Here is a 21176-nt window from a genome sequence, read left to right on the forward strand (position 1 = left end):
TTGCCAGAATGATCCACGAAGATGTTTACAAAAAGACTGCTCATTTGCATCCCTGAACCTTCCCACCATCCTCCGCAAAGACTTCTGAGCCTCTTGATCAGATGCTGTAGCAGCCACTCTCCTGGTTCTCAATGCTGGCTTTTGGCGCTCATCGGCTTTCTGGGCTGTGACAACATACTTGGCAGCAGTAACTTAAAGGACGACAGGTTTGTTTTGGTTCATGTTTTCAGAGGCATCCTGGTCACCAGGCTCTGTTTTTGTGCGGTTTTGTGGTGAAGCCAGAGAATATGACAGAAGGGAGTGCTTGGGACAAGGCTGCCAGCCTCGTGCTATCCTGGAAGCACAGGGATGGGGAAATAAAGGGGCTGCAGTATCTCCTCCAAAGGCATGCCTTACATCACTCTCTTCCAGCAAGTAGGCCCCACCCCCTAAAGTTGCACTTTCTCTCAGTGTACCCTCAGGTGAACACCAAGCCCTCAACAGATGAGACCGCCATAGCATCTTAGGCTATAGCCAGTAGAAGAGTACAATAGGCAGAGCTCAGCAAGACTGGATTAAACATTAATGCAGCTGTCACCACAGCCCAGAACAGCAGGCGTCCCAAAGCCAAGTTTCAGAGCTGCCTGGTGCTCCTAGACTAAGGAGTGAGCTGCAGACATGGCTCACTTTGCGCAGGTCATGGCTGAAGTGGGCGACTTTGGTCGCTTCCAGGCACAGGTGACCATCCTGATGGGCATCCCCAATTTCCTGTCTGCCTTCTTCGTGTTTAGTCAGGTCTTCATGGTCCTCGATGAGGCTCACCACTGCTCAGTGCCCTGGGTCAAGAACCACACTCTCAACCTAAGTGCTGCAGAGCAGCTGGCAGTAAGCATACCCAACGACACAGCGGGCAGACCTGAGTCCTGCCTCATGTTCCAGCCACCTCCTGACAATGCCAGCCTGGAAGACATCCTCAGCCACCGCTTCAATGAGACACAGGCCTGCGACTCAGGCTGGGAGTATCCTGAGAACAGGCCTCAGTCCCTAAAGAATGAGGTAGGATTGCCTATTGTCTGTGTGTCTTGTGTGGAGTCTGTCCGTTCTCTGTCTGATCTTGTGCCTTTGATGCCCTCTGTTGCTCTGGTTCTGCCTTTATGCTTGCATGTAGCTGTCTGTCACCTGTTCCCCCCTTTTCTCGTCAGCCCGTGTTTCTGTTTGTCCTCTGTCTGTTGGCCCTCTCTCACTCTCTGATTTTCTCTGCCTGCTTTACTTGTTGTCTATCACAGTTTCATTTTTCGCCTGTCCTTTTGTGAGCCTGGTGGTATCAAGGTACCTATAAACTGTTGACAGAGAAGAGGAAATATTTATCAGAGAAGAAAAACAAAAGGAAGACTGGTCACAGGCAATAGACGATGTCTAGTAGCCAAATCCAACTCTGGTACAGTAAAGAAGACGGAAAGTTTGCTAGAATTCATAATCTCTGTTCTCTTACAAACTCAAGCACATAACTCAACTTCTCCAGCTATCTCAGCATCCCCGGGCCCTTGGAAAGTACTCTGTGTCAGGCTGTTCTCATTTCCAGAATGGAAGGATTAAGGCGATGACTTAGCCCAGGAAGTATAGGAAGCGGATCATGGAGCCAGGCTGCTATGCGGAGTCCCTGGTGTCCAGCTCTGTCTTTTAATTTTTTTCCAGCAATGAAGCACATGTGGGGAGTCTAGAAACTCAAGGGTGCAGGCTCGTGCGGGGGTCTCTGCATTCTCATCACGTTTGTGGTTGTAGATCTGGAGCCCACAGATTAAACATTCACTCCCCTGCCCTACACACACTTGAAAAAAAAACATCCATTTTTTAGAAGCCTCTGGAGACAGTGTTTTAACCAAAGTGAAACATTCACTTTTTCAGATGGGACTATAATCTTTCCAGGTCTGGGAGTGTGTCCTTTCTGGGATTCTCCTCATTCTGTCACCCTCCCCCTTACCCAGGGGAACTAGGTTACCTTAAGGACACTCCGAACCACTGGATCTAGCTCAGCCCGGCCTGGAAGACTCAGGCCTCTCCATGACTCCCTGGCATCACCTTATAGCAGCTTCTTACTATCCCTCAGAAGTTTGGAGAATACTTACAATTGCACAGAACTGCTCTGCCCACCTGGCAAACAACAGCATCTTTAAGGCCTAGTGAACCTTCCAGATTGCCCTGAATCTACTCTAAGCCTTGTCCACTGCATGTGCTGAATTGTTATGTAATTTTACTCAGCCAAAGCTCAGCAGCAGGCCTGAATCTTCATGGCCTTAAAGCACCTAAGAGTCTGCTACAAACCCTTCACCTAGTACCATTTCTCAGTTTCCTCTATCCCCAGCCTTCAGCTGGGCCCTTCACTGGCAGGTTCCAAGTCTACACTACACACATAAGGCACAGAACTGAAAGGGAACAATTGCTGAAATCACGAGCTCAATCCATTTGGTGTATCTTTGCTTTTAAGTTGTTTTATTATTTTATGTGAATGGGCATTTTGTCTGTGTGTGTGTGTGTGTGCCATATGCATGCCTCGTGCCTGTAGAGACCAGAAAAGGGCATCGAGTCTCTGAAGCTAGAGTTATAGGTGATTTTGAGCTTCCATGTGGTGTTGGGAGTCAAGAGTAGGCAGTGGTCTTCACTGCTGAGCCATATCTCCAAGTCCCAATGCATTTGTTTTTAAATGCATTTATTTACTCCGTGTGTGTGTGTGTGTGTGTGTGTGTGTGTGTGTGTGTCTTGAGGGGTGGTCTTAGCAGGCATTTGGTCAGATAAACAAATTGAAGAAGCCAGATCTGTTGCTATCTAGGTCCTGGGAACTGAACTCAGCTCTTCAAGTTTGATAGCAAGTATCTTTAGCCCATGATCCATTTTACAAGCCTATATTTTGGTGTTTGAAAAAGTTTAATCCCCCAAGGCCAGCCTGGTATATAAAACAAGTTCCAGGACTGCCAGTACTGTTGTACAGAGAAACCCTGACTTAGAAAAAATAAAAAGTTTAATCCTTTCCTTCATTTATCAGTGAAAGAAGTTAGAAGTCAGCTTCTCTCTCCAACAGCCAGTAGTCAGTAGATTCCATTAAAAAATAGCCATACAGAACCTCTTGGGAATGAGGAGGGGCAGGACGGGAGTCATTCACTTTAAAGAGTCCACCAAACGCTGGATCATGGGTGGCAGAAAATGGAATGTGTTGTTAAATGACAGTGCCCACCAGAAGCTCTTCTTTGACCCTGGAGGCTCCATGGCATTGGCGCTCGCTCACCATAGATGCATGCACTGGGTCTTTCCGTGTTCTTCAGAATAGTCTCCGTATGCTTGACCCTATTCTGGCCAGGCCCAGCTTCTGAGGAATCTCTGATGTGACGGCCTTGTGTGTCTTCTTGACAGGCTTCTCAGTCAGAGGGGTCATCCCTAAGATCAGTCTGGGTCCTCACATCAAGAAAACAATGGTACAGTGGCAGACCTCCGTTTCTTTTACAGTTTTGAATGAGTGCAAAGAGATCATTGAAATATACCTGTTTGCGGTTACTCAGCCACCACAATCCCCCATAGTTCTCTTGTCCTGGAATATCAAAAAATGCAAGATTTTATGACTTTTCACCAATCCTCTGCTGCACAGATACCAAAAAAAAAAAAAAAAAAGGCCGCACAGGGTCAGCAAGATGGCTCAGGAGGATGATGGCTCAGTTGTCAAGTCTGCTAACTCAATACAGTAGACAGAGGGAATCAACTCCTGTCACTTGTCCTCTGACCTCCATATACATGCTATGGCATGCACATGTACACACATGCACAGGCACACACATGATAAATGAGAAGAAAAAACCAGCATGTCCTCACATGGACACTGGGATGTTGGATTGGATGTCAGGATGTTACCATTTCTCAAAGCAACTCATTTGATAGTCTCTGTCCTGGTCACCTGGAAATAGTGACCCCTTTATTGAGCAGTTGTCTAGAGCAGATCAGCCTGGCAACATGTCTCTGAGACATGTAGTTTATGTGAGAAGGCCCAGCCCACTGCTGGGAGAACCATTCCTAGGCAGGTTGGCCTCAGCTGTGTAACAAAGATAGTCTGGGAACAAGCCAATTAGCAGCATTTCTCCAGGTCTCTATTTCAGTTCTTGCCTTTAGAGTCCTACCTTGACTTCTCTTAATTATGGGCTGTAACCTATAAACCAAGGAAGCCATTTCCTCCACAAGCTGTTTCTGGTCACAGAAAAGCAAAATTGGGACCAGGACAGGATTGTTGCCATGCTGGACCTAACCATGTTGCTTTGGGGATTGTGGAAGAGTTTGGAACTTTAAGTGGAAAAACCATCAGCTGCTAAGAGCTTAACGGGCTGCTCTGTAGGAGCTTGGAAGTTAAGAATTTTGAGAGAAATGCTGGAGGTGGATGCATGGCTTGTGAGGTCTCACAGCGAAGCAAAAACTATTATGGTTGTGTCTTGTAAGATGAGAATGTATGGAAATGAAACCTTTGCTTTACTGGGACAATGGATGCTGGTCAGCTGGGACTAAAAAATCAGCTATGATTAATAGAGATTAGTTATAGTGTGAATTCGAATTGGTCTTAAGAATAAAAACCCATAGTCAGATATCGGGGTAAATCCTGAAAGATCAGAGAAGTAAAGGAGCCAGCCACTGGAGAGACTTCTTACCTGTACCAAATCCTCAGATCAAAGAGGAAAGATCCTGTCTCTACAGATCCTCAGACTAAATGGGGCTGGGCTCCTATCTCCTCCTGCTTTATACTCCTCTCTCTTCTCAGCCATGTCCCTTCTGTCTCCACATCCCTAGTGCTAGGATTAAAGACGTGTGCCCCCCAAGTACTGGGATCAAAGGCATGAGATCCCAAGTGCTCAGGTCAGAGATGTGTGCCACCACTGCCTGGTCTTTGTGGTTAACTAGTGACTAACTCCACCCTCTGATCTTCAGGCAAACTTTATTTGTTAGAGTACAAACAAAATATTACCACAATTAATTGTATTAAGGTGAAATCTTTTGCAAAGTATCTCCTCAGAGTCAACACAGAGAAGCTATGGTCTGGGGTGGAGGTGGGGGCCGTGGCTGCATCTCCAGTTGGTAAATAAACTTGACCATATGAAAGAATCTCCTATGTGGTTCTGATTTTGAAGGCATGAGAGATGCAAGATTGAGGGGTTCATGAGGAGCAGTTCAAGCCTGGAACCATGTGGCAGTATTGGAGTTCCTAAAGAAAATTCAGGAGAGATCATTAGTGTAGGTTAGCCTCAGTTGCAATGGGGACCCCAGGATTGAAGGGGCCATGGAGAGAAGCTGACACTTGGCACCATGAGGTACAGTTTGAGTCCTAGCAGAAAGGCCAAGAGAAGCCATTGGTGAAGGGACAGCCTCAGTTGCAAGGAGGATCTCAGAATATTGACAGTGCCAGGAGCATGCAATGAGCGTCATCAAGGAGAACAGCATGCATGGAGTGGAGCCAGCCTGAGCCTACAGGACAAGCAGTGTGTGTTCTGGATGGTGGAGCAGAGAAGCGGGGCTCCCCAAGCCACCAGGAGCCCGAAAGTTCATGAGTGAGTTGCAGATGTTGGACATCCGGTTCCTTGACTTTTGGATTTAGGCTTTGCTTTTCCTATGTCCTGGTTCTTCTCTTTGGGAAGTAAGGAATTATATAACTTGTTTTTTAATTTTATTTTATAAAAGCCCAGAGTTGAGAGAATTTAGATTTTTAAAGAGACATTGAACTTTTAAAACCCTAGAATTTTTTAAAGACTGGGGATTTTAAATTTGTCCTGTAATTTTTGTTATGATATTGATGTAAGTAAGATCTTGGGGACAAAAAGAAAGGAAAGTTATAGTTTAGCATGTGATGTGTTGGTGCATTAGGTTGAAAGTGTCCTGGCTAGTTTTATTGTCAACTTTACACCAGTGAAATTTAACCCGGTGCAGTGGTTGTACACATTCCTTTAATCCCAGCACTTAGGCTACAGAGGCAGGAAAATCTCTGTGAGTTCAAGGCCAGCCTGGTCTACAAGAGCTAGTTCCAGGATGGACAGGCTCCAAAACTACAGAGAGAAACCCTGTCTCAAAAAAAAGCAAAGTCTGTGAGGGGGGAAACAAAGAAAGAAACCAATAAAATTTACCTAAAAATAAGGATCCTCAATTGAGGAATTGTCTAGATCAATTGCCCTGTGGACATGTCTGTGGGGGCATTTTTATTGCTAACTGATATAGGAGCCCCCCCCTCCCACTGTGGCAGTGCCACCTCTAGGAGGAAATCCTGAGTGGTAAAAGAAAGGGAGCTGAGAGCCTGGGAGCTGGCTGGTAGCAGCATTGTTCCACTCTGCTTCAAGTGGTGCCCTGAATGATTCTTTGACCCAAGATGGATGTAGGCTAAAATATTTCCCGGTAAGCCACCACCTCGTGTTGCTATACAGATTACTAGATATGGCTTAAACAAATATGTAAGAATTAGCCAAGAAGAGGCTAGATATAATGGGCCAGGCAGTGTTTAAATGAATACAATTTGTGTGTTGTTATTTCTGGTGTTAAGCTAGCCATGCCGAGCCGGGCGGGATGAAAAGCAGGTCTGGTCGCCTCCTAACTACAGTGTGGCATAGGTAGGAGCCAGCTCTTGAAAGGTCCTAGGGCCAGTGCCAAGGAGTTGAAGCTCTCTTCTAGAAACTCAAGAGAGCCATTGATGGTTTAGGGAGAGAAGAGAGAGAGAGAGAGAGAGAGAGAGAGAGAGAGAGAGAGAGAGAGAGAGAGATGGTGAGATGTGCTTTAAGAAGTGAAAGTGGAATTCTGTAGGCCACCACAGTGGGCCTTGAACAGAACCACCCACGGTATGTGTTAAAACCCAAAGACGGTGATGACTGGCATGCTGAATTGGAACCCTTCATTCCTTGATGCCAGGGGGAGGGTGGGCTTCAAGTCTTAGGTGCTGCTCCTGAACAATGCAGTGGTAAACTTTCCCCAAAACTTCAGTTACAACGGATATAAACTAAGGGGAGGTGGCAAATGGTGCCAGACTTGGAAGTGTCTGTGGCTTGCCATTTGTATCTGCAAAGCCCTGCACCCTCAACAGCTCTGAGCCATAGGCACAGCTCACAGTCATCATCGCCGTCCTGGACTGGGAGCTTCCTGTGTGACAGTCACTAGTCTAGAAGTGTTAATCCAATCATATTGGGTAGCAACACATAATCAATTTTATCCCCATTTTTGCATGAGTAGAGAACAAGACAAAGGCAATTGGCTAACAGGCTCAAGGTCACACCAGGCCATTTAGGTCACCATCGTGCACATCCCACTAGTTCTTCAGAAGGAGCTGTTGTCCTTGAGAAGTGTGAGTTCAGCAACTCCTGGATTTGTTAATTTCTCGCTAAGTTACTTAACTGACATTCAGCTAGCTAGGTGTAAGCGTTAGTTGATTTATTCATTAACCCATCTCCAGCAAACATTCTCTTAGCCTTCACATGGTTTTATTCTATGCATGCAGCAACAGACATGTACCACATCCACATTTTACCATCTGACTTTGGACCAAGTGTTTCTAACTAGCCAGGGGTCCTTCTGTTCAGTTTGGGATAGCAATTATGAAAAGGCAAAAGACGGCTCTTTTCAGTGTTTTCAACCTTATGGATGGTTAGCTTTGTCAACTCAGTTGGCGTAAGAAACACCTACCAGGCGTGTCTAAACTTTTGACCCTGTGATGCAACATCATTATGTACTACAAAGTTCACACTTGTGCGGTCTAATTACAGGGCATGAGTGCTGCGTGCCTTTATCCCAGTCCCTCACACAGTGCATAGCTGTGACACCGGAAGAGCCCTCACAGGCATGCCAGGGACCGGGTCGCAGCCTGGAAGGCTAGGAGTCAGCATGTGTGTAGAAGACCTCTAGGCAGGGATGTGGGGATCCTTGGTATGCCTGTGTGCTCAGCCTATCTCTCTAGGTGGAATGACATTTTCTCTTCTGACCCCTCGAGTGCATATTTGTGTCTTGACCAGAGGGCACATGGCATGCCAGTACTCTAGAATTCTGATCAGACTGTGGGCATATGAAGGAAACTGGTCAGCCACGTGTGAGTCTTGGAAGGGTCCAAGCAGCTCACATGAGAGACAGGCTGTTTGTCAGGAAGAGTTATTAGAGGTCTGTCAGAAATTTCCAGACTTTACATTCTAATTGTCAATGGTTTTGCAGGGTATTCTCTATGCCAGAAAAAGTACTCCTTAGTTCTACATATTAAGTAATTACATTCAAATAGTTGAACAGTACTTGTTACAAGTAATTATTTTCAAAATTAATACGCAGGGCTGGCATTGTGACAAATACTAATAATCCTGTGTTCAGGAGGTAGAGCATGAGGAGTTCAAGGTTATCCTGTGCAACAAAGTGATTTGAGTACACCCTGGTCCGCATGATACCCTGCCTCAAAATAAACAATGGAAAATCGAATACACTCCGTGCTGGTTAGTTTACTGTCAATTTGACATAACCCAGAGTCACCAGGGAAGAGGGAACTTCAGTTGAGGAATATCCCAGATCAGATTAACCCATGGCTATGTATAGTGATGAGGCCAGCAGGCCTGCTTTTAGAAGGAATAGCAGGTTGCATTCCTGCTGCCTGGCTCCTGGCCACCTGGCTAGCTTATGCCCAGAAGTAACGACACAAGAATTGTATTCATTTAAACACTGCCTGGCCCATTATAGCCTCTTATTGGCTAATACTCACATCTTGCTTTAACCCATATTTATTAATCTGTGTAGCACCATGAGGTGGTGGCTTACTGGGAAAGATCCTAACCTGCATCCATCTTGGATCAGAGAATCATGGTGTTTGACTCATTGCTTTCTTCCCAGCATTCTGTTCTGTCTACTCCACCTATCTAAGCTGCTGTCCTATCAAAGGCCAAGGCAGTCTCTTTATTTGACCAATGAAAGTAACACATTGATAGAAGACCCACCTACATCAGCCATGTCTGTAAGATTGTTTTGACTGGTGATGGATGTGGGAGGGCTGAGCCAGTAACCAGCCTTCCGCCATGATTCCTGCCTTGAGCTCCTGGCCTGACATCCTTCAGCAGTGGATTATGACCCGGGAGTGTTAACCAAATAAGCCTTTCTTGCTTTTAGTCATGTTTTTTAATCATTGCAACAAAAAGAAAAGAAACACTTCCTCCATTCTTTAGAAGACTGAAACATGCTAGTCGGTACCTGCAGGGGCACAGCGTCTTGGCCCCCCAACGCTGCCACCCTCATGTTTCGTTTCATGCAGAATTGCACATGTTATTTGCTTTTTATAAAAGCAACTGTCAGGCAAAATACTGTGGCATTAATCTCATTGGAGGTGAAAAAAGCATACCCAGTTTTGAATTGTGAATTCTTGGGCTAGTTGTGATGTTGGAGAGAATTCAAAGATTGCTATGATGTTTCCATTTAGACTTTTAACTATCTTATGCCCATGGTGTTGACTGGTACACAGTGTGGAAAACATGGGACCCTAGAGAGTGAAGTTGGACCTGGATGCTGCGCTTGGTCTTACATGAGTATTTTTCTGCCTCAGTTTGACCTGGTGTGTGGTCGGAAGTACCTGAAGAGGACTTTACAGTCGGTAGCCATGGCTGGCCTCCTCGTTGGGGCCCTCATCTTTGGGCCCCTCTGTGACTGGTAAGTGTTGCTGCTCCAGGGTGCTTTAAGCTCCTGGTGCTGACTGAGTTACCCCCCCTGGAGAGTTGTTAGTCATCAAGATATGTCTTCGTGCCTGCCTTCAAATGAGGCTCCATGGAAGACCCCGTCTCTCCTCTTACAGAGCCGAGGACAGGTCTGTCTGGGTCTCCCATCTTAGGAAGTTCTCCTAGCTTCACGCCTTGTCCTTTGTTACCTCAGGATTGGCCGCAGACCCTCCCTCCTGGTGCAGCTGCTTCTGTCTGCCATCACGGGCATGGCCGCAGCCTGTGTGTCCAGCTTTGAGCTTTATATGACCCTAAGCTTTGGCTTGGCTACCACTGTGGCTGGATTTTTACTCAGCACCAATGTCCTCCGTGAGTATCTGGGCCCAAAAGCCTGATTCCTCGGAGTTAGAGCCCAGATTTACCTGTGGTCATGGAGTCAGCCAAGTGCATCCAAAAAGGTCACAGCTAAGTTTTCTGTGCTGGCACTGAGTCACATCCCTGACAGGCTGGCACTTGGAATCTCCAGGGGTGGGTGAGTGGGCAGATTCCAGCCCAGGCTCAGCCTTTGCTCTCAGTTTCAGAATGGGTGGGGCCGTCCAGGAGAACACGGGCCATGGTCCTGTCCCAGAGCAACATTGCCCTTGGCCAGATGGTGCTAGCAGGCCTGGCCTATGGTGTCCGCAACTGGAGACTCCTTCAGATCATAGGCACCGCACCTGTCTTCCTGCTCCTCTTCTACTTCTGGTAGGGAGGCCTTGCCAGTGATCGGCCACCCCTTGTTGGGAGTGCAGTGGCGGGGTGCAGGACCCAGAAGGGGGAACCCGTGGGGCTTGGGTGGGAGGCTCATCATGCACTGGAATTCTGGGTGGCTGCACTGGGCAAAGACCCCAGTATCAGAGCCATGTGTGGTTGACAGGGTTTTGCCAGAATCTCCTCGGTGGCTCCTCTCCAAAGGAAGGATAGAGGAGGCCAAACAACTGATCCAGAAGGCAGCCTTGGTGAACAGGCGTTCCCTTTCTCCAGAACTCCTGAGCCAGGTACCTGTCGGCGGGTACAGGCTCCCCACTGCCTCAGGCATCTCTATGTGTGTGTCCCGGCCCCTCACTGTGTCCTTCTTCTAGCTGATCCCTGAGAAGACAGGTCCCTCGGGAAATGCGCTGGATCTTTTCAGACACCCCTATCTCAGGAAGGTGACACTGGTTCTCATTGCTGTCTGGTAAGTGTCCAGGGTCTTGTCCCTCAGTGAGGGCTGAGTCAGAGGACCTCTCGTGTTCTGCTGTATTTCACTGGAGTGGTGGACAGAGGCTCTATTGTTAAAGGAGAGGGCCCCTAGTTTGTCCTGGCCGCCCGGCTAGCTTACACCCAAAATAACCATGCAGAAATTGTATTAATTAAAATAATGCTTGACCATTAGCTCTAACTTCTTATTGGCTAACACTTACATACTAGTTTAACCCATTTCCATTAATTCGTGTATCGCCACGTGGCAGTGGCTTACCAGAGATTCTCACTGGAGACCATCTCAGGCAGAGGATCCATGGCTTCTCTCTGACTCTGCTTTCTCCTCCCAGCATTCAGTTCTGTTTTCCCTGCCTACCTAAGTTTTGCCCTATCACAAGGCCAAGGCAGTTTCTTTATTCATTAACCAATGAAAGCAACACAAAAACAGAAGGAACTCCTACACTACTCTGTGAACATGGTGGTCTCTCCCCAGGTGTGAATTCATTAAATTAGGCTGTTCCTTTGGGTGTGACTTGTGTGACAAGGAAATTTGGGTACTTTGTAGGTTTGTGGACAGTCTGGTGTACTATTGCTTTAGCTTCCAAGTGGGGGACTTTGGCCTGGACATCTACCTAACACAGCTGATATTTGGAGTAGTGGAGGTGCCCGCCCGTTTTTCCAGCATCTTCGTAATGGAGAAGCTGGGTCGCAAGTGGAGCCTGTCAGGTTCCCTGACTCTGGCTGGTACTATGTGCATCATCATCATCTTCATCCCAGCAGGTACCAGGTTGTCTTCCTCCCTGCCAGGGCTACCCCCATTGTTCCCACACCACTACAGGTTCCTCAGGGTTTGGGCATGGAGGGTGAGACACTTGAGTGACAGGGAGGTGCGTGGGCTTAGGTGATGGTGTCTTCCCCCTATGTGGCTGACCTTGGCTCTCCTTCAGGTCTCCCCACAGTGGTCACTGTGCTCGCTGTGGTGGGGAAATCAGCCTCATCTTCTGCCTTCACCATATCCTATGTGTATACTGCTGAGCTGTACCCCACCATCATCAGGTAAGCACTGCCCTGGGGATCTAATAACACCCATTCCTCTGATGCTCCGCTACCAGCCACAGGCAGCCAGTGAGCTGCCTATGAATCTAGGCCACTGAAGTGTAGGTCCATTCACTGAGTCACCACAGGACACTGGAGGACAGATAGACATGGGCATGCCCTGGCTGTCTCTGGACCAGAATGTGGGAGAGAAGTTAGAGCAAAGGAGAGTGCCAGGAGAGGGCACTCAGAAATGGAAAAGGCATTTGGGTCTCTAGAGGTGACAGGAGAGCAACAGAGAGGGCTTACTACTCCAGGAAGCAGCTAGAGTAGGCAGGCACGGTGGCTGAGACCTGGGTCCTCGCATCTCTGGAGTGGGTGTAGCCTGACCAGGGACCAGAGCCTCAGCTTGTGCTGCTTTCCCCAGGCAAACAGGCATGGGGCTGGTGAGCATCTTCTCCAGGATTGCTGGCATCATCACACCGCTCGTGATGCTGCTGGAACAGTACCACAGGGCTGTCCCCATGGTCATCTTTGGCAGCTTCCCCATCGTGGCAGGCCTACTGTGTGCTCTGCTGCCTGAGACGAAGGGCCAGACCCTGAAGGACACCATCCAGGACCTGGAGAAGGGGCGCCCCCCGCGGTGAGCACTGACTTGCTGGACCTCATTATAGTCAGGCTTCTCCATCACCATTACCCCTTTACTCATTGCTTACTGGGCAACATTGTGCCCCCTTGGCACCGCTGTTATCTGGTTGATTTTAGAGCACATTCCCCCTACTTTGAGCAGGGAATGGTAAGAGCTCTGTCATGGGACCATGTGTTGGGCAGTCACTGACTGTATTTTGCTTCTTGTAGGTCCCACAACACCGCACCCCAGAGAAAAGAAATGGACGCCACAGGAAGGACTTCCAGCATGAGGAAGGCCATTGTGAATAGTTCGTACTTCTGACTGTGGCCACTGGGAGCCAGCCCACCAAAGACAGAGGACTTCCCATGACATCATCTGGATTTTGTCAGGATCCACAGGGACACAGGGATTAGACAGCCTTGTTCATGTAGCAACACAACATGACCTGTTCACGGCCCCAGCTTCATGCGGCAGAGCCCAATGGAAGCATCAAGGACTGGACCCCTTCTTCTTCACAGCTCGCAGACACAAACTACACCCCACTACCATGACTGAGTTAGGATCGGGTCTCTCTTGGTCTTTCCTGACAGGCTCACTGTTATGGTCTCACTGTCCCCTCAGCCTGGGATACTCCACCCTCCTAAAACAGAACAGAAGCCAACAGCCCCATCCCAAACAAAGCAGCTCAAACCCAGAACAGGGTGCCAGGAAGGGCCAGCTGCAGGAGCAGGCTAACAAAAATTCTGTGCCATATTCACTTTGAGAATCCCTTCTTCCTGGCCAGTCGTCAGCTTGTGCCTCGCATGTGTGAGGCTGGCAAGGAAAGGGTGCCCTGCCCCTGCCCGCTGTGCCATGATGCCCAGCAGGTAAGGAAGAGGGCAGAGCTCCTTTTGTTTAACTGCTGTTTGTTGTTTCTTCCCAGTAGGCCCTGGCTCATCGGCAGTCTGCCATTGATGGCTTCGAAGAACTGGCTTTGCTGCTGGGCACATGCTGGGGCCATTTAGAGGTTCTCTGTGTTGTTTGGTAGCAGAAACACCATTTTCTTACCCGTAAGAGATGTAATTGGGGCCAAGCTCTTGTGTACATTTACAGACGTTCTCCTGTCAATCAGGTTATCTTTAGTGATTTCTCATGAGCACTACAGACGCTAAGACATCTGGGATCCCAGGGGAGATTCTACCCAGGCCAGATCTCTTTTTAGTAGCAGGGAACCTTAAGAAGGACATAGTGGCTGGATATGCCAATCCACACCTGACCTCTAGAGGGCACTGCTGAACAGAGAATAGCCAGTCCAGAGCTACTAGGTGGTGAGGTTATCTTTGCTGGGGTTGGCGCACCTCTCAGACCTGGACCCCAGCCTTCCCATTATACAGAGAGTGATATTGTTCAGCATGTGGGAGGCATTGAGTTCACTTCTCAATGCTCTCACCTACCCACACGCTTGCTCAAAATGGGTGATTTCACGTGTTACTTCACAATAAACCTCAGACTCTGCCAGGTAATGCAAAGTGAAGAGCTCTAGGAGTGTGCTCTCTGCAGGCCATGTCTGGGATTAAGACCACTGTACTAGACACTGGCTTGAGTTCTGTATCTGAGCTCTAAGATGTTGCCCTAACCTCTGGTTAACTGTGCCTCTACTTTGACACAGTCCCTAAAGGCCTGACCCTTATGTCATCCACTTCCTCTCACAAATGTAAACCTAGGTCCTTGTTACTGTGGGCCACTGCGTCCTTGTTACTGTGGGTCACTGTCTCCTTGGTACTGTGGGTCATCGTGTCCTTGTTACTGTGGGCCATTGTGTCCCTGTTATTGTGGGTCACCGTGTCCTTGTTACTGTGGGTCATCGCGTCCTTGTTACTGTGGGCCACTGCATCCTTGTTACTGTGGGCCACCGTGTCCTTGTTACTGTGGGCCACTGCGTCCTTGTTACTGTGGGCCACTGCGTCCTTGTTACTGTGGGCCACTGCGTCCTTGTTACTGTGGGCCACAGCGTCCTTGTTACTGTGGACCTCTGTGTCCTTGTTACTGTGGGCCACTGCGTCCTTGTTACTGTGGGCCACAGCGTCCTTGTTACTGTGGGCCACCGTGTCCTTGTTACTGTGGGCCACTGCGTCCTTGTTACTGTGGGCCACCGTGTCCTTGTTACTGTGGACCTCTGTGTCCTTGTTACTGTGGGCCACTGCGTCCTTGTTACTGTGGGCCACAGCGTCCTTGTTACTGTGGGCCACAGCGTCCTTGTTACTGTGGGCCACAGCGTCCTTGTTACTGTGGGCCACTGTGTCCTTGTTACTGTGGGCCACAGCGTCCTTGTTACTGTGGGCCACTGCGTCCTTGTTACTGTGGACCACTGCGTCCTTGTTACTGTGGGCCACTGTGTCCTTGTTACTGTGGACCTCTGTGTCCTTGTTACTGTGGGTCACTGTCTCCTTGGTACTGTGGGTCATCGCGTCCTTGTTACTGTGGGCCATTGTGTCCCTGTTATTGTGGGTCACCGTGTCCTTGTTACTGTGGGTCATCGTGTCCTTGTTACTGTGGGCCACTGCATCCTTGTTACTGTGGGCTAATGTCGGTAGACAACCCAGGTCCTCATACCTTCTCAGAAGGCCTCTGTCCCCTCTGCCTCTGCATACACTGTGAAAGCTCTCACAGCAGGGGACCGGGTGAAGGGCCCCTTCCTCAGTGATACTTCTTGGCAGTCACATCCCCTCACTTGCTAAACTCATCTGTCGAAGCCCCCACACTGAGTCTGGTCCCTCTTCTGCACCTCTAGATCATGTGCCCACCTTCTATAACTTTGCTCCTGGGCATAGCTACCCCGTGTATTCTGCTTACTGTCATCCTTTGGAGAAAACCCTTTCCTTCCAAAATCTCATACAAGAGAATAGAAGAGTGAGCTCTCGCAGACACCGCTCACCACAGCCTCTGCTCTGGTTACTTCTGTCTAACTGCAAGCAGCGTGAGAGAACAGGTTCAAGACTTACTTTTTATTTGTGTGTGTTTATCTGTCTGCCACGTGAATGCAGTGCCTGCAGAGGCTGAAAGAGGGCGCTAGGTGCCCTGAACTAGAGTGGCAGGCATATGCAAGCTGCCTGAGGTAGGTAGCATGGAATGGAACAGGGGAGCTCTGGAAGAGCTGCAAGAACTCCTCACTGCTGAGACGTCCTTCAGCCCTGACAAAATGACTTTCTAGGAAGAAGGATTTCTGCTCATGCTTTCAAAAGGCTTCCTCCATGGCCAGTCAACCCCATGTGCTTTAGCTGAACATCATGGGTGTGGGAATGGGGGGGGTGAGGTTCTCCACCTATTGAAGGTTAGGGTAGAAGGTTAGGAATGGCCCAGGGACCATGTACAGCTTTTGAAGGTTTACCTCTAGTGACCTACTTTCTCTGACAAAGACCCACCTCCTAGGTTCCTCAAGCTTTTTAAAATAGGGCTACCAGGTCAGTATCCAGTATTCAACCCATGAAACCCTTGGGGTCATTTCATGCTCAAACCCTAATGGCATGCTAACACTTTGGTTGGTTTCCTCTGTTCTTCCACCTGACTTGGTCTGCTTGGGGTGCACAAGAGCAGCCAGGTGATCTGAGGTGAGGGTGCCAGCATGTTGTAAAGGAGGGGCCTGTTTGTTTGTCCCAGCTGCCCGGCTAGCTTAACCCCGAAATAACCACACAGAAACTGTATTAAACGACTGCTTGGCCTATTAGCTCTAACATCTTATTGGCTAACTCTTACACCTGGATTTAACCCATTTCTATTAATATTGCCACATGTCTGTGGCTTACTGGGAAAGATTCAGCATGCCTGACTCTGGTGGCTTCATGGCAGTTCTCCTCACTTTGCTTTCTTCCTCCCAGAATTCGGTTCCGTCTTCTCTGCCTACCTAAGTTCTGCCCTATCAAGGACCCAAAGCAGTTTCCTTGTTAACCAATGAAAGCAACACAAAGATAGAAGGAACTCCTACACCGACAGCGTGGCCAGGTTCTGGTGAAGAGCCTTTCTCTGTGCCTGTATGCATGCCTATATGAGCTTTTCTAGACCTCTGGGAATGGAAGGCCACCTCTCTTGGTCCTCATGTGGCCTTTCTTGGTGTGTGTGTGTGTGTATGGAGAAAAGTTTCTCTTCCCCTCCTCCTATCAGGTCACTAATTCTATCGGGGGGGGGTCTCACCCTGATGATCCTATTTCGATATGATCTAATCATGGCCATGGCCTCATCTCCACATAATGTGACCCTGAGAGAAGGAATGCAGACATTCTACAGCAACCTTCTTAGTTCCACTGGGACCTTGTGGTCTGTTGACTCTTCTCCCAGTCTCTGTCGCCTCCCAGACCAGAGCAGAAGCTGTCCCTCCACCTGCTGTGGAGACAGATCGGTCCTGTTGTTGTTACCAGCACCTCACACTTTAATTCTTGTGCTGTTTGGTTGTGTCCAACTAGAAAAGCCACAGCAGCGAGTGAGCCCAGGTACCCATGCTGTCTCCGCACCCCAGACTGCAGGAGAGTCATGTACTATTCGGTTTTTCTGTGAATCCAGTGACCAGCCTTCACAGGCTCTTAGCAGCCCAGCCCCTAATGGGCTTCTTTTCTGTCTTCACTAATGGTCATTTCTCTTCTCCACTCTGCATGTCTCTCATCCTTTATTTCCCAACCAAGAAGTCCTCCCCTTGCTTCAGAAATGGGGGCTACCTCTGGTCACCTCTCCAGGCTGCCTACCAGCAACGGTATTGTCCTGGAGGAGATGCCATGACCTTTACCACAAACCTGGTTGCTGCTAAAGGTTAAGCCTCTTCTCAGTCTCTACTATCTTTCCTTGGATCAAGGGTCCTCGTTGTCAGATAGGTCAGGGAAGGCTCGAAGTTGCCCTCTTCTCAGTCTCTACTCTCTCTTTCCTTGGATCAGGCGTCCTGGTTGTCAGGTAGGTCAGGGAAGGCTCGAAGTTGCATTTGCCTCCGTGTTTCCATGGCAGCGAGAAACTTCATTTCCTTCTGAAGTGCCAGCCGCTTTCAGAGCTCTCTAGTGAGCCATCGACTGTCCACAGTGCCACGTGGTCAGCCTAGGCCACTTGTTTCTAGAGGAGTCTGGGACAGGACTTGACCACCATCATACTGGGGACAAGAAAGTCTCAGGGCCTCCCTGTGGGACTGAGCTTGTATCACTCTTCCTTGATTGCCATCTCCTGGCTTTTGTACTTCTGAAGTGAGGGCCTACGTTGTCCTATTGTATTTAGCTCACATGAGTTGAAAGACCCTAATATTTACTAGCTCCTTCATACAGCAAGGGAGACAGAAATGGTATTCTAGGCTGATGTGTATATATGATGTAATTATATGTGTGCATGCATAGGTTATATATGGGTGGCATGTGGGGTCAGACTGTAGCGGCGTAAACGAATGCAGACAGTTTGTAAAAATATATATAGTTTTAATATAGAAATAGACTTACAGAACCACCGTTCCCGCGGAGACCAGGAAAGCAGAAGAGCCAGCTCGGAGCACGCTCGCCAAATTTATAGGCAGACATTAGCCCGAGGCGAACATGCCCCCTAAGGGGCGGGACTTATCCCTACATCTCCCCTTTTTGTCTAAATAAGACAGAACTAAACCAAATACAACTACATACAATAACAACAAATAATAAATATAACAAACAATATTGAGAACAAAAGCTTTGCTAAACATTCTATCTCAAGGAGTCCAAATAATGTAAAGAGTAACTACAATTATATAATCTTCAACTCCGTCAAAGATCTGAGAAGGAAATAAACACTACTCAACAAACGAGATATATCCAAAATGTGCAACAATTGACAGAGACAACTGACTACCTGGGCAATCACCCAAAGTCTTGTTTGCAATGTTGAGTCAACCAATTTTGGCTAAGGCCTAACATAACTGACATACCATTATTAAAGGCAAGGAACTTTTCAAAACTATCTTACCCTATCTTGGCAGGATATGACAGTCCTGTTTTATCCATTGATGCACGCTCTGTATCTGTGTCAGTGGTTGAGGTATAAGCATTTCTTTGCCCAAAGGCCAGTTCTGCCAAATAGAAAGGCTCCAGGTGGAGTGTCTTTGGTGCTCAACATTCTCTCGGGAATGGAGTGGTATTGCCAGGAGCAATTGTGTCTCACTATCACGAAACTCTGAGTTAGATTAAAGGCCATTTTCTACAGCTCTTTGAAGAGGTTGATGATTATCTATCTATACTGAGTATAATCTCTATATATCTAAAGAACCTGATTAGTCTAATTATAAATGACAAACTTAGATGACTATTTATCTATATAATTCTCAATATCTATCTAACTTAAAGACTAAGACAATAAATAACTGTGTAACAAATGAGGATAATGACCTCCAAATATAAACACTGTACAAATATACATTGCAATATGGTAAATATATATCAATGCACAAACATTATATAAGTATCTTAATCAGAGGTAGAAATGTACATTGCAATATGGAAAATGTATACAATATATATATCAATACAATATATGTCAATACATAAAAATGTTTTAAACAGAGATAGAAACATGCATGCATACAATAGTCAATATAATTTAACTTTGTATCAATATACAAGAATGGATACCAATATATTTGTCTAAAAGCAGTAACTCACAATTATAAATCTATTATCCCATCATTCCCTCTTTTTTTTTTTTTCAAAATGATCCCTGAGCTTATAAAATTCCTCCCCCAACCTCCCAACCCCTAAATGATGTCCCTAAACCCAGGGGTAAACTTTACTGGGAGAGGGGACGTCGTTCTCTAGAATTACTTCCAGCTGTCATGGGGGCGACGTTCTTTCTGGGGGATCCTGTGAAAGTAAAATGATGGTTAAATTTCAAGATCAATGTCTTTTAAAATTGCAAATAGTCTCTGAGTATTTTGTGGAGGTCTGGCCAGAATGTTGTACAAGATGTGCACCATTTCAGCTAACCAAGTTGGGATCGTCTTGTGCAGCTGGTATCCAAAACAGGTCTTGTAGTAGCGCTATCAGTATCATGACATCATATCAACCAGGTGGAGTTGTTGTTATGGGGCCCCATCTTCTTCCTGGAAACTTCAAATGTCACTTCAGGAAAAACTCATTGTTCATTGTGAAAAAGTTAAACATTAATCATATAGACATATATATACATACATATATATATTCAATAAAAGGCATGATATATATATTCAATGAAAAGTATGATAGATATGAAGAAAAGCAAGGATGTTTTCTAAACTCATATTTCTTTCTGTTCCATATCATGGCTCTTGACATGAGACAGAAACTCCAGAAACTCTGGGTTTTTCTCTTACTAACAGGCTTGGAATTGGAGAGGGACTGAGCCAGAGTCCAACTTCAAAACCAGCTCTATATATTTATAAAGAAATGTTTAATAAGATATATAAATAAAAATTAATACTTACAAAATGTGTCCATCCATCAGTAATTAAATATTCAGGGTCCCTCAATTTCTTTGAAGATGAGTATTTTCCTGTGGAGATAAGAAAAGAACCCCGCCTCCAACCTATCTGTATTTCTTACCATCAGTATGTTCGCCATCCTTATGAAAGAATTGTTATTTATCTTTTCCAAGTGGCTTCTCTTCTTCAAACCGAACCTTTATTAATTTTACGGTTTCCACAATTTTTCCTCACCTGTGGAGATAAGAGCAAAACCCCTTCCCCAACGTAGCACATATCCTGGCTTCCATTGTGAGGTCAGCACATCCTTGAAATAAACTGTTTGATTTAGTTCAGCAGACTTTTCCATTATCCAATGTCTTTCTGCAGCCGTTGTTCCCTTCTCATTAGCGTTAAGAAAATTCAAGGTTAACAAAGCATTATGTAGCCTATTTCTGGGGGTGTTTTCCACCCCTTTCTGTTTGTTCAACATATCTTTTATAGTTCGATTTGATCTTTCTATGACTGCTTGACCTGTAGGATTGTATGGTATACCTGTAACATGCTTGATATTGTAATAATCAAAAAACCGTTTCATTTTCCTAGAAACATAAGCAGGACCATTGTCCGTTTTTATTTGTGTAGGTATACCCATGATAGCCATGACTTCTAATAAATGAGTGATTACTGAATCACCTTTTTCTGAACTTAAAGCAGTTGCCCACTGAAAGCCTGAATAAGTGTCAATGGTGTGATGAACATATTTTAATTTGCCAAATTCTGCAAAGTGGAACACATCCATCTGCCAGGTTTCATTCCTTTGGGTGCCCTTTGGATTAGCCCCTGCAGGCAGTGGCGTTTGGTTATAGAAAGAGCAAGTAGGGCATTTCTTTACAATCTCCTTAGCTTGTTGCCATGTAATTGAAAACTCTTTCTTCAAACCTTTGCTATTAACATGATGTATTTTATGAAATTCAGAGGCTTGTAGCACACTACCAATCAGTAATTGATCAATTTCTGCATTACCTTGTGCTAGAGGACCTGGCAGACCCATGTGGGATCGGATGTGTGTTATGTACATAGGGCAAAGCCTGTTCCTGATCAAATCTTGAACCTGGAGAAACAATGAGGTTAGTTCAGTATCATCAGGTATAAATTCAGCAGTTTCAATATGTAAAATAACTCTTTCTGCGTATTGTGAATCTGTAACTATATTAATAGGTTCTTTAAAATC

General features: G+C 46.7%; 1 protein-coding gene across 2 annotated transcripts; it reads left to right on the forward strand.

The window, feature by feature from the left end:
• Positions 1–657: 657 nt before the first annotated feature.
• On the forward strand, positions 658–12861 carry LOC142846920 (solute carrier family 22 member 13-like). 2 transcript variants are annotated; one of them, XM_075967684.1, is made up of 10 exons: positions 658–1035; positions 9545–9648; positions 9868–10022; positions 10229–10397; positions 10570–10690; positions 10775–10869; positions 11440–11654; positions 11822–11930; positions 12337–12552; positions 12768–12861. In XM_075967684.1, exons 1-10 carry the CDS (start codon positions 658–660, stop codon positions 12859–12861), a joined length of 1656 nt encoding a protein of 551 aa, XP_075823799.1. The 2 variants fall into 2 exon arrangements, with proteins under 2 accessions (XP_075823799.1, XP_075823800.1); XM_075967685.1 differs by lacking the exons at positions 9868–10022; positions 10229–10397; positions 10570–10690; positions 10775–10869.
• The last annotated feature ends 8315 nt before the right edge of the window (positions 12862–21176 follow it).

This window comes from Microtus pennsylvanicus, chromosome 3 (assembly GCF_037038515.1).
Source record: "Microtus pennsylvanicus isolate mMicPen1 chromosome 3, mMicPen1.hap1, whole genome shotgun sequence".
NCBI lineage: Eukaryota > Metazoa > Chordata > Mammalia > Rodentia > Cricetidae > Microtus > Microtus pennsylvanicus.

Coding starts and splice junctions, on each gene's coding strand:
- LOC142846920 (XM_075967684.1), top strand. CDS start 658: ATGGCTCACTTTGCGCAGGTCATGGCTGAAGTGGGCGACTTTGGTCGC. Junction 10,023..10,228: donor ACTCAGCACCAATGTCCTCC/GTGAGTATCTGG, acceptor CTTTGCTCTCAG/TTTCAGAATGGGTGGGGCCG. Junction 10,691..10,774: donor CTCCAGAACTCCTGAGCCAG/GTACCTGTCGGC, acceptor TCCTTCTTCTAG/CTGATCCCTGAGAAGACAGG.